This window comes from Mizuhopecten yessoensis, unplaced genomic scaffold, assembly GCF_002113885.1.
Source record: "Mizuhopecten yessoensis strain PY_sf001 unplaced genomic scaffold, ASM211388v2 scaffold716343, whole genome shotgun sequence".
Classification (NCBI taxonomy): Eukaryota; Metazoa; Mollusca; class Bivalvia; order Pectinida; family Pectinidae; genus Mizuhopecten; species Mizuhopecten yessoensis.
The window spans coordinates 593,501-607,677 of record NW_018480069.1 but is presented as its reverse complement, the minus strand read 5'-3'; the positions used below and the strand labels follow the sequence as shown (position 1 = coordinate 607,677).

The window sequence follows — 14,177 nt, the reverse complement described above, 5'->3', positions numbered from 1 at the left end:
AAACAATCTTACTTGTCACGTTACATAATATAACCTACATACATGCTAGCTAATGGTGATACCAGTATAGTAGCAAAAGTAGGCTGTATTACAGTTAATATAAAAAATCTTACTTGTCACATTATGTAGAGAACCTACATACATAATTAATTATTAATCACAATAGAATGTGAACTGATTTTTCTCTGATGATCAAAATAACAAAAACAAAAACAAAACGCACTAGAATGTTGTAAAGATTTTCTCCAGTGGTTATGATGATTATGTGTTGTCATGGTAACTATAGCTACTAGTTTTGTCACAGGAGTCACATACTGCTGTACTGTAGTAGTTTAACATCCTCCCAGCCAAACCCAAACACTGCCCACAGTACATCCTCCCTGTCTACACCTACAGCACGTGTACAGTCTGTGTCTGTGTGTATGATCCTGAGGAATTCACCTCGTCCACTAATGAGTAGGACTCTGTAGTTGTCCCCTATGATAATGTTCCCCACACTGTCATACACCACACAACGGGGGTTAGATGATTCAGCTCCTTTACGTGATGATTGTGTATATGTACAGGGGATGTCACCACTATATACAAACAGTTCCTCGAAATCTGTGTCCATAACAAAAACATGTTGTATCCCATCACCACCATAATCCTTATTCCGATCAACCACTGCGACATTGTAAGCGACAGGACACTCTGCGATCCTATGTGGTGTACACACTAATGGCTTCCCAGTCCCTGCAGCACTTGTAGTGAGTACCATTTGACCTTGTGTGGTTAATTTAGAGATTTGTTTGGTCATCCCCACAATTACATGGTTACTGGCAGTAACACAGATACACATTGGTTTCTCCTTGGTGCTGAATCTGTGTGTTAGTTGTCCTGATACCAGCTCCGTGATACTGTATGCATCACAGACCCACAGTGTGTCTATTGTTGGTGACATACTTATGTCTGTAATGTCAGATTTGTGTTTGACCTCCTGTATTTCCTTCCCCTTCCTGTCCAGGAGAGTTAAGGTATTACAGTAACTGGTCCACACCTGACCATCATTGGTAAGGCATATATAATCAATACCAACAGGAGACATCCAGTCCTCCAACACTTTGGTCTGTGGCAGTAGTTTGTACAAAGTCAATGCCTTCTTTCCTTTTGGTTCTGACTGTTGTGATGTAGAGGATGGTTTCTGACCACCAGACAACCTAACTGATCCATCCTGGTCAGTTGAAGCTTGACCTTGATCTAACATAGCAATTTCCCCTATGACCAGTTCTAGGTGATGTTGAGGCTTTTTGTTTGGAGTAAAACTGGCAGTACCCAGGACAGGTTCTATAGGGAGACTTATTTGGGAATGAATTTCACATCCTGTGTCATATATTTCTATGTGAGAACCATGCTGTATGGCTGCTTTACATTCTTGAATTTGTTGTCTTAGTTGCTTGTCGTACATTTCAAGGCCCTGTTTGTATTTCTGTATTAGTTTGGTATTATCCTCCTCCATTTTATGATAAAGAGAGAGTGTCTGTGCTGTAAGCAAGTCGAGGTCTTGTTTTAATTTATCTGTTTGCATTTTCAACTCGTGTGAAAGATTCTCAAAATTGCTGGTGTTGTCTGTAAGAAGCGTATCGGTAGATGTTATGTATTTCCTAAGCTGTACCAGGTCATTTTGTTCAGTTGTGTCAATAAAGTTTTGAATGTGTGGAGTAATATCACTGAGTTTACAAACATCATGGCCTTCGTGAGATGTTGACAAACACTTTAGACAAACAAGTGTATCACATTTTTCGCAGTAACGTTCCAGATGTCTCCTCCTGTGTTCATTGCAGGTAGCCTGACCTTTCTTACGGAGAAGGGTTTGACATATGGGTGTTGCTATGTTGATGAAAAAGTTGAAGAAGAGAAAGTGAAGTCTGTAAATAGACCTAGACAACTTGTCTATTATAACTGATATTGAATAACAGTCACATTAAATAGACTTTATTTTATGTTTCTAAATCTTGACTTTATACCGGGCTCCAATCAAGGCACATGTGTTCACACAACATAATTGTAAAGACACTAAAGCATATAAAGCTACCTGATGATCACTGATGTGGGTTACTAGGATAAGTAATCCAGGTTTTCCATTCCAAGCCTCGGAATGTAAACGTCAAGGAAACGGGTACATATTGTTGTTGTCTATATCCCCAGCATTGGAAACAAAGCCCGAATTAAATTCCATCTGGTGGTTTTAATAAATTATTTGTTTTCTGGCTCAAAATTCAGTTTCGTTCATCAGAGACATTTCTATTTAATGTCTCTTTCTCATTGTTAATACAAAGTCCAAACTGAACACGCGTTGCTGGCCACCATTTGTAGATCATTCTTTTCAGACTTGTAACTATACGGACACTACTACTTCCTTGTCAACATACAGTAGGTCTGTGTAGGTCCTTGTCCAGGTAAACCTCCATTACCTTACTGTGCTCATAAATCACATGTTTTTTGGCTCAGAATTCAGTTTTGTTCCGAAGAAACATTTCTGGTTAATGTCTGTTCCTCATTGTTGACACAAGTCCATTCTGAATACGTCTTGCTGGCCACCATTTGTAGATCTACCTGTGCAGACTTGTAACTATACTTCATTGTTGAGCGAGGTTGCCGACAGGCCTACAGAGAAAATAAAAGGGTAGATTTTGGATCAATGTAGGTCATGGACCATGGTATGTATACATGCCTACAGTTTTACCTCCGGTGTGTAGTTTCTGATAGGTATGTGTGTATTAGGTTATATACCTCACTGTTAATTGTTTATTACCTACGTTTAAATTGATCAAATTATTATGTTTTATTATATCTCCTACTCTCGAATGAAGGGAGACATATTAATTAATATGGTATTAGTACTGATACTGGTTCTGGTTCTTCTAATACTATCTTGTCCGTGCCGTAACTTTTAAACCGTTAAAGATATCTTGATGAAACTCGGAACCATTGCAATTTTGTATCTTTTGTTACAGAGAAAGGGAGTTTGAAAATCATTTTCCAATCACTTTCATCAAATTCAAATTGTTCACCTGATTTTTGTGTATTCCACTTGCAATTATTTAATTTTTACTAAGCACATTATACAAATCTTTTGCACCTTTCTGTTTTTAGCAAATATTTGTAAATTTTCTTGGGATAAAAGGATAGCCTATTTATGGATGGATCAAGTTACACCGACTGCAAAGCACTTTTATAGCTGTAATAGTTTCATGGTAGTTGCTCTAACACCATATCTTTCTCTGAATTCAAAAAATTGAAGAAGTTGTTGTTATCCTTTTTTAAGTCATTTACTACTACAACTGCATTCCTATACCAATCTATACCAATATTTTGATTTTTTCGTTAAACCATATAAGCACGTCAGAGATCTGATTCGAAATATAGTCTGATCCACAATTTACAAGAAGGTTTTTATCAATAATTGAATTAAAAAGAATTTGCAATGCTCCTGCCGTTGAGAGTAATCTTCTAATCCAAGTTAGTTTTAATGAGTCTGTAAATGATTTAATATGAATCATTTTGAGACAACCATCAGGATTCAATTTTATTAATTACATCTCTTTTTATTTTATCAATCTTACTATTCCACAGGAAGTCGTATATTTCTGTATTTATCTTTTTGACAAATGTTTTATCAGGATTTGGTAAAGCGATAAATAAGTGATTAAATTGAGAAATTAGGATATGCTTTATTATATTTATTGTTCCTGATGGTGTAAGAATTCTCCTACTCCAAGTCTTCATCAAAGCTCTAAGGTTTACTAGTTTTTATCAGAATTTATTTTTGGGATACGATGTAGATCAACATGAAAATCAATGCCCATAAGTGTTAACCTTGTATGTCCCCACTGTAAATTCCCATCATTAGCCATAACCTCATCACTTTATTTTTTTTACCCCCTATCCAAAATGCTTCTGCTTCAAGATACCCCCCCCCCCCCCTTGGTTAATTGCCGAATTAAGAGTTTTTTTTCTTGAACGTTTTTACCCATATTTTAATACTATGTCCAAAATTATTGATAAATTTCCAGGATACAGAATCAAAATCTTTTTCAAAATTTATCATCAGTAACATCCCTGGTATATTATTTTTCTATGTAAATTGCAATATGTAATATATTAACCAGGTGTTTACCCCAAGATATCGTCCAGAAATAAAACCTGTTTGATCTGTATTAATAAGTTTACCTAAGACTGTTTTTATTCTACCTGCTTATGCTCCAGAAGCTATCTTATATACTATATTCAAACGAGAAATAGGTCTCGAGTTTTTCAGGAATTGACGAAGCTTATCTCCCTTTCGTAAATAAGTAATTATGCCCTGTTTTTTAGTTACAGATAATTCACTATTTTCATAACTTTTGTTAATAGATCTTACTACAATAATACCTAACTGTTTCCAAAAGCACTTAAAAACTCGACTGTGAATCGAGACATACGTTTTTTTTCACAAAAAACAAATTTTTAGTTCAAATACTTTGTGAATTTGTTGTATTTTGTTGGCATTGTTTTTTATATTATACATATAGGTTTATATATACATCATTTATTTAAGATGTACAGATTGTATTTAGTTTGCCTGTTGTAACTTGTCAGAACTTATTCTGACCGTTTCGATAATTACCGGTATTACAAAATAGTGTTAATGTATGTAGCACAAAGACAATAATGTCTATTGCAAGAAATAAAGATTATATTATATTTCATTAAAAACACAAGATAGAATCATTAATGCTTATAACTGCATATAACAGTATGCATTATAAATATAAGTATATCGTATAATACAAACGGAGGACCCAAGTGATTTGAGATAGGAACAAATAAATGTTCGTTGAATGAGTATTTCTTAAGTTAATATATATATGCAATAAAGTGATTAGTTTTATGTGGACAAGAACATTTGTCAATCTTTTGAGAAAATCTTAAGTAGTTTCTTTGTTGGCAATATAGTTTGTCAAATTTTCCTGAAAATCTGAACAAGTTTCTAATCGGACAATACAATTTGTCAAACTTTCCTGAAAATCTGAGCTTGTGTCTTTGTGGACAATATAATTTGTTAAACTTTCGTGAAAATCTGAACTAGTTTCTATGTGGACAATATAATTTGTCAAAATTTCGTGAAAATCTAAACTAGTTTCTATGTGGACAATATAATTTGTCAAACAATTTGTCAAACTTTCCTGAAAATCTTCACTAGTTTCTAGCGTTCATCATTAATAACGCATTAGTTATTACTCAACAAAATATGACTAGCATTAAAAAACACGTTTAAATGCAGTATTTCGAATGATTTAGCTGTAATAGGATTTGTATTATTTTAGAATTGTCTGTCACTTTATTTTCAGTTAAGCAGTAGGCAGTATTGTGCATTATTTGTGCAATATTGCCATTTTGGTCTCTGTGGAGTATAACATATACATAAATAGATAGAATAATTAGGGTAATATAAAACTGTTAGCTCCAGATCACGTAATTGGGCAAATGATTGCTCTTTGATTGCTCAGCCTTCAGAACTTAATGAGTAGGAGTTACCTCTCTTTGGTCACAGTAAGTAAAAACTACAAAATAGACAACTTTTGAGGATTTTTTAATATATATTTCTTGATAAATTCATGTATTTAAATAATCTGAAAAAAATGAATACAACGATCCCAATTTCGAACAAAATAAAATAAACAACATTAATTTGCAAGTTGTTCTTATATGTTCATCACACGTGCATCATTCAAAATTCGTTAAAGGTTTGTAATTGGCCTAAAAATGATATTACCTTAATTTTCGGTATGGAATTGAAAAGAAAAAAACACAGAAGAAGTAAATAAAAAAAAACCGGATTAATATTAAATAAAACTACTGAACCCCCCCCCCCCATTTATTTTAGCGATGGTTTATGGCTTTGGCAGGAAATTAAGAATATAGAAGTTGCCTCTCCTTGGCCATACCATGGATCGGTTTTTTCGAACTATCTCCCTTGGTACATATATATTTCATCAAACATCACTTCTAAGACAGCATACAAAAAGAAGCAAAACACGTATCAAAACAATTATCCAATAACCAATCAAAGCTAATGGTAAATATTTAAGATGTGGTACAAACTCCAAAAGATGTTTTTATAATATTTAAGGGGTCCTTGAGAATGTGTGTTATTCTTTCCTTATCTGGTTGATAATTCCGACTGCCGTATATTACTAACAACAGGTCTAGTGGGATGAAACCATCCAGGTTACTGTTGACTCTATTATCTGTATACTTATTACAAACAACAAAGTGACAGGTATCTTCAATAGGATTCTCAAATTGACAGTGTTGGAAATCAATTATATTGGTAATGACCTGTTTCTTAGTCTGGCGTGCAAAATTTTGCATTTCCTATCAACAATCAAATAATGTGCTGGAATTAAATATGACATTGGCTTTGGAGAGAAACTTTAAAATCTGTTTATGACACGCTCTGTCTAATTCCTCGGTCCAAATTGTTCCCAAGTCTTATTGAAGAGGGAGAGTGTAATAGGAAATAAGGTATAAAACAGTTATAAGCGGAGGTTACATACTTTTATATTTCAGGAGAGCGGGTATAGTATAGAAGACAGTTGGATGTGAGTTGTTTTTTTTTAATTTTATTGAAAAGCTTTCAGTTTCCCCTAGGAAGTCTCGTACTGCTGAGAGCACGAACCTTTTTTTTTTTTTATACCTTTTGATGTATTTGTTTGACGTAGCTATTCCATTTAAAGTTTTCAACCAATATCGTTCCGAAGTACCTATGGTTGTCCCTAGTCATCATTTACATCGGTAAACATAAGGATCTAAACATCCTTCTCTTCAAAATATGAAATGTGAAACGTGTCTGGTTTCGTTGAGTTGAATTTACCTAGCTACAATGTACTTATATCTGCTCAATTTTGGATTTTTAGTAAGTCATTTTATAGTGACTGTTATATTTATTTCATTGCGTAGGAACATTGCCGATTTGATATTTAGTAGGACGCCATTATCAATCTTGATTTCCATAGTATGAGAGAATACTTCCGAGCATAATACAAGTTTGTTTTCAAAAGGTTTTCAAGATTATCAGATATATCATAAATATATCGAACAAACAGTAACGGACGTAACACTGGACATTTAGGGGCTAAAGCATTGTGAGTTTTAAGATCTATTATTACCGACAAAAAAATGCCGACGTCTTTCACTTACATAATCATTTAACCAGTTTAACAAATTCCCCCAAATACCGTGATTACTTGTTCAGGTTCCTGTGTTACACATAATCAAACGCTTCAGATGTTTCACAAGCAGTATACTATAAATCACCCTTTTATATAATGATTTAATTAAATCTATCTCCCACTGATTTGGAAACATACCAACCTCTGAAGGGCGAGACGCTGCTGCCATTGTTGCCTTTCATAATGGATGTCTTTCCTTTTTAGTGTGGCTTAGTTATAATGTTTTGTGCAGACAAATATTGCTAGTTAAAAGCCAAATGCTGTAATTTATTTTTATTAGAAGATATAAAATTAAACAGCAATTTACACCAATTTTGTATTTGATGTTGTCTCCTTTAAAACAATAAAAGTTGATGTTCTTTGTACAGGAACTTGAACGGCAGTGACATTCAATAAGAAATGTAAAGAAAATGAGATTCTCCTTATTCTATAAATAGATTAAAACCCTTAAGGATGTACTCTTCTGAGGTTTCAGTCACGTTCAAGTCTCGTTTTGATCTGGTGTAACGAGTTTTTGTAATATTTAACAAATTATGATAGGTTTAATAGCAAACACACATCTGAAAAAGATGTCAAAAAAATAGATGTCTGTTGTCTGTAGAACATTTTTTACAAGAATTTGAAAAAAAATACCAATTTGGCGGCCATTTTGAAAAAGTGTATTTATGTGAATTTCTTGCGCTTCACAAAGTGCAAAATTTCACCTTTTTTTTACACTAGACTGAGCACTTAAATTGTCATTGTGTCACCATTTTTAAATGTAGCAGATTCAATTTTGCTGTACAACTTTATAATGTTCAATATGATTAAAATAATATGCAAAAAAGTGGAAAGTTATATATTATTGGTATTTTGGTTTTACATATTAGGGTGAAATGAAGCACTTTTGATTTTTGACCCCGAAAAAGGTGAAAATAACACAAATAATAATGGCACAAAAAAAGAAGCACACCGACCCCCCATTTTTGTGGCTGTTTTAGAAAAAGAAACACATTTTCTTTTGATTCATTGAATCCTAAAAAAAGTTTAATACAGGATTTTTTTATATCAAGCGTTTAATCTGCAAAAAATGGTGAAAAAATGTGCATTTTTTCATTAAAAAAAGGGGTAGGGGTAACTAAAATCGCATTTCTGAGTAAAATGAATAAGATTAAGAAATTTTACTTCCATAATTTAAAAGAAAATAATATTTTTATCAATTCTACAAACATTCATACATATCTGATAACACACTTGGAAGAAATTGTATGAATTTGTTCTGCAAATGGTCAAAACCCGAAAATTCACCTAAAATCACCTATTGTGTTAAATTGGTATCTTTGACCGGTCATAGCACAAAAACGAACACACCGACATATAGTTTTATTGCATTTTCTACTATGCCATTATCTCCTTTTGCCAAAAATCAATATAAGGAAAAAAGTTTAATACAGAAATGTTTTGACTTCTCAGAGGTGTACATCCTTATGCAATGATTCAACTGAAACATCTATATTGAACTTTATAGTGGAATTTTGCATTTTTCGTAATAACTCTATCAATCTGCACTTTCGTGATTTTTATGGCTGAACACATTTTCAATTAAGCCTTTCTATGGCACATGTAACTATAAGCATATTCAATATTGACAGTATAAGTATACATCACTAACAGTATAGATATTGACAGTATAAGTATAAATCACTAACAGTATAGATAATGAAGTATAAGTATAAATCACTAACAATATAGATAATGAAGTATAAGTATAACTCACTAACAGTATAGATAATGAAGTATAAGTATCAATCACTAACAGTATAGAAATTGACAGTATAAGTATAAATCACTAACAGTATAGAAATTGACAGTTTAAGTATAAATCACTAACAGTATAGATAATGAAGTATAAGTATAAATAACTAACAGTATAGATATTGACAGTATAAGTATAAATCGCTAACAGTATAGATAATGAGGTATAAGTATACATCACTAACAGTATAGATATTGACAGTATAAGTATAAATCACTAACGGTATAGATAATGAGGTATAAGTATAAATCACTAACAGTATAGAAATTGACAGTTTAAGTATAAATCACTAACAGTATAGATATTGACACTATAAGTGTACATCACTAACAGTATAGATATTTACAGTATAAGTATAAATCACTAACAGTATAGAAATTGACAGTTTAAGTATAAATCACTAACAGTATAGATAATGAGGTATAAGTATAAATCACTAACAGTATAGATATTGTCAGTATAAGTGTACATCACTAACAGTATAGATATTTACAGTATAAGTATAAATCACTAACAGTATAGAAATTGAAATTATAAGTATAAATCACTAACAGTATAGATAATGAGGTATAAGTATACATCACTAACAGTATAGATATTGACAGTATAAGTATAAATCACTAACGGTATAGATAATGAGGTATAAGTATAAATCACTAACAGTATAGAAATTGACAGTATAAGTATAAATCACTAACAGTATAGATATTGACAGTATAAGTATAAATCACTAACAGTATAGATAATGAGGTATAAGTATAAATCACTAACAGTATAGAAATTGACAGTTTAAGTATAAATCACTAACAGTATAGATAATGAAGTATAAGTATAAATCACTAACAGTATAGCTCGGGTGGTAACAACAAAACCACAATGCACTCTAATGTGCATGATATAAAACATCGACTTTCATATCACACAAATACACTACAGAACGTACTTCAGACCTTCCAAACTCAGAATTGCATAGCTAACGTTTCCTTGTTTTTTTTAATCACATACGCAAAACCAAAGCAATGCGCAAAATTAAATTTGTGCCATAAGTATCTTTTTCAGATGAATTTAGGGTGCTGAAAAAATACGTACACTGTATTTTTGTTATGTTATAACTGGAATCCTGTCTAAGAAGTCGCTGACTTTCCCAAAAGTTAATTAGTCAACAGGAAGCATTTATCTGGAAAATCTTAATCATATACTTAGAATGTAGCATCTAGAGTAGGGAAACACCTGAGAGATGAACCCCTTGAGCGGTAGAGGCTACAATATCATTTCTGAAGAACGTAAAATCGTGAAATGAAAGTTGTCACATGTGTACGAGTTAAGTAGAAATTGTTGTCATACTGAGGGAAATATCAAAAATGTTGGTAGTGAGGTAACCATTTTTGTCATACTTAGGGAAATGTTCAAGAATTGGGAAGTGATGTAACAGTTATCGTCGTACAGGTGAATGTCAAAGAATTCAGTAGTGAGGAAACCGTTATTGTCATATTGAGGCAAATGTCAAGGTATCAAGTCGAACAGTATGGTATGTATTTTATTTCAATTGAAATTAATTAAATGAAAGAAGGAGAAATTATTATTATACAATGCAAAACCATTATCCATTTATTTGCATGAGAAACCAAGAGTGTGAGCGGTATCATATCGCCATTTCATAACCCTTGTATACAAATAAAATAACCATGATTTGGACATTGGAAAGAAGATGAAAAAAACGACGTATATAAAATAAATTAGAAACACGATAAAACGACAAAGCACATGAAATCAGAAACAAGAGGAACTGACAAAATACTTAAGATATCTATTGAATATGGCTGCGTATCCTGGCATACAATGCCAACCTAAGGAAAGCAGCATTTCCTGTATGCTTGTAAAGCTCTATACAATATAGGTTATAAAGGTTTGGCTTGCTTACCTGAGGTATAAGTATCTCTCCACATTTATTATCTTACTTGGTAACCAAGTAAATAACATGATAATTATGTTAGTTTAAATATATTGAGGATGTGCGGTACCTCATCTGTTTTGCTATGTATGTATCAGGTATGTATAAAGGTAATTCATGGATCTTGACATTTTTTTCTGTAGGAACAATACCGACAACACTGGACATGACGAGGTTACAGAGACAGCAGTATCTCGTCAACAAACACATTAAATGTGTTGTAGGAATGGCTGGCATACATTACTTACTATAACTGTCCCTACTCATAGACATGGGGAATCCGGTAAGGGAGCCAGGCGTACCCAGTCACCATAGTTATACATTCTGTTACAGATATGAAGGTTCGACCCTGGAGACATCTCTACCTGACACATATAGTCGTGTCAGCCATGTCGTTCCTGACAGAACACATGTTCCCTCCGTGTTTCCGTCGTACTGCACGCCACCAGGAATGTCGAGAGTCTCCACGAGGGGGCGCCCAATGATCAGCCCGGGACTGTCAGATCTCACATGGTTTACACCCGGCATATCCCAGTCTCGTACAAATCACATTTTTTATTTGTTGACGAAATGCGGAGTTATGCGTACACTGATATATTTGGCCGAAAGTCAATCTTTTTTATTAATCCTCTCTTAAGAAGGACCTCAAATTTGGTTTTGTGTGGTTTGACAAATTACTTGATTAGAGACTTGAACCTCGTTATCTCGAACTCTTTTAACTCGAAGACCCCGTTTATCTCGAAGTATTTCTCCAGTCCCGCCAAACCTCTTCTTTATCTTAGTTAATAAAATTCTGATAATTCGAACCCTGACCTGTTACAGACCTCGTTCTATGAATAGAAAAGTGTTACAGACCTCGACCTATAAAAAGAAAAGTGTTACAGACCGCTACTAGTTCATCGATTCTGAGTTCGAATTATAGTTTTCTTTACCTTATTATGTTATTTATTATGTTGAATGAAGGTGTAAAATGATATAAAAACAAAGCTCAGTTGATAGATTTCTGAGAAAAATATCATTTTTGAGAATAATTATAACCGTCATTCAGGTAACCATTGTTTAGCATAAACGGCTCTTTTCATGTTTTATTGTTTCCACGTGAGTAATTTATTAAGAATCCCCGTACTATTGCCAAAAATGTATCTACGCATTTACATGAATACAACTTTGAATATCATTGCTTGAAAGAAACACATACTATGTGGGACTTTTACGAAAAAAGTAATAAAGATGATACAGTTAACATCAGTATTTCAACCAATATTAGTCCTCGGGCCTTCGGCCCTTGGTCTTATATTGCAGTCTCGGGTTGATACTAAGTGTGATATGGAAAAAGGCATGTATTATTCTCTATACATCTTAGAATCGCTAACAGAACGCAGTTTTGGTAAAAAAATCCAGCTGCATTTTTCTGCTATTTTATTTTCCAGTTAGTTTGAAATCAGACATTCAAATGATTAATATTATAAGGATATATATATATATTTTTCTGAATAATTTAATATTCTAGAGAAGGGTGCAGTTTATATGCGTATGTACAAGTTAACAATAGCTCTTTCGAAATTTAAGATATTGAAAAAGCAAACAATAGATCCAAGGACTATCAGTTTTTGTCTAAAGTCACAAGCTAACTCATTCTACATGCATTCACTTCATAAACATATTGTGAGTGAAAAGAACGAACATTTCAGACAAATTTTCTTTTGTGTAAGTTATCATAAACAAAACTATTTGGAAGGTATTACAAAGATATTTGGTGAATTATTTGAAAAAGTGTTAATAAATAATAAATTATAATACGATGGTAAAACATATTTGTTTACGCATGTCTGATGTTTGGACAGGTTTTGAAGGTCACGTACTGGACCTCACAAGATAAAGAGAAAGGAATAATACCCTATGTTAAGTACAAAATCTGAACTCAAAGTGAAACAAAATTCCAAACAAACGAGTCTAGAAGACCAAGCCCCAGTAGGTGTTTAAACTATTAACCAAACTAATTCCGCACGCATTTCTGATTTCTGAGTGTAATTTTACAAACGTAAAATGATCACGAAAATACAAAGCAACTATACAAATTGGACGCAATAGTAATTTTGTTAACAAGATATACATTAGATTGATTTTCATTGACGTTTATTGCTAGATTTATCAATACCTCACGGATCAATTCTACGTACAAGTGATGGCGACAGTCGTCTCATTTGGGCAGTGTCACGGTTCTTAATATTTGAAAATAAATAGTACTCATCTCATTTTTGAAATTCATATAATGAAGGTGTTACGCACCGTCTCCCCTTCTGTCTCAACAGTAGTTTAGACCAACTTTGATATCCGACTTCTCAGCCCCTAGCGTCACCGATAAGTCCTTGAAGGACGAAACAGCCCCTAGCGTCACCGATAAGTCCTTGAAGGACGAAGCAGCCCCTAGCGTCACCGATAAGTCCTTGAAGGACGAAACAGCTGTATGCTTCAGTGTAACCCGTTTTTGACAAGGTGTATCTATTACAAATTTGAAAGGTGCAGTCCCATGTGTGTGTGTGTTAGGTTTATCTTAAACTATAGTCAAAGAAGTGACCGCTACACTGGTGTTGCTTAGTATTAATTGGTCAAATTACACTTTTGAGAAATCCGGTGAATTATGGAATGGGATTGGGTATGATTATCTAGAGACCGGTATCGGGCAGTGTTGATGGTGGGGAAGCTCTGGAGAATACATTGTCCCTAGCTGTGTAGATGAGCTTGATTGATATATCAGTAGCCAGCGGATAGCGCGCGCGTGAAGAAGCTATCCAAACACTAATGACCCGTCTAATTTGTTTTTACATTACATTCTGTTTGAGTCGCATCGTAACATGTGTATTTTCTCTTCATTGAAATAAAATGGCGTCCAGTGTAGGAATAAACCCGCTGGGAACGAGCGAAAACAGGGGAAATGATCTCAAATAAAAGATGCGAGCATGTGTTTTAAGAATTTATCCTGTTCGCACTCGCTCCTAAAATGTCAATGGAGGGTTTATTACCGACGAGGGGACCAGATCCCAGGGCGGGATAGCTGCCCCCTCCCCTACTACACTCGGTTGACGAGTCTTCCAGCTCAGAGAAATATACAGAGTCGTTAATTCTCGACATGAAATCATCATATATGCATCATCTTCGAGTCTATTTCAAACAG

At 33.7% G+C, this 14,177-nt stretch overlaps 1 protein-coding gene across 1 annotated transcript in view; it reads left to right on the top strand.

Moving 5' to 3' along the window:
- Nucleotides 1–11,722, top strand: part of LOC110443391 (triple QxxK/R motif-containing protein-like) — a 20,422-nt gene extending 8,700 nt beyond the window's left edge. The window contains exons 4-5 of the mRNA XM_021487578.1: nucleotides 10,450–10,579; nucleotides 11,146–11,722. Coding sequence (XP_021343253.1) covers nucleotides 10,450–10,579; nucleotides 11,146–11,255 — 240 coding nt within the window. The 3' untranslated portion in view covers nucleotides 11,256–11,722. The remainder of the gene's footprint in view (nucleotides 1–10,449; nucleotides 10,580–11,145) is intronic.
- Nucleotides 11,723–14,177: the final 2,455 nt, after the last annotated feature.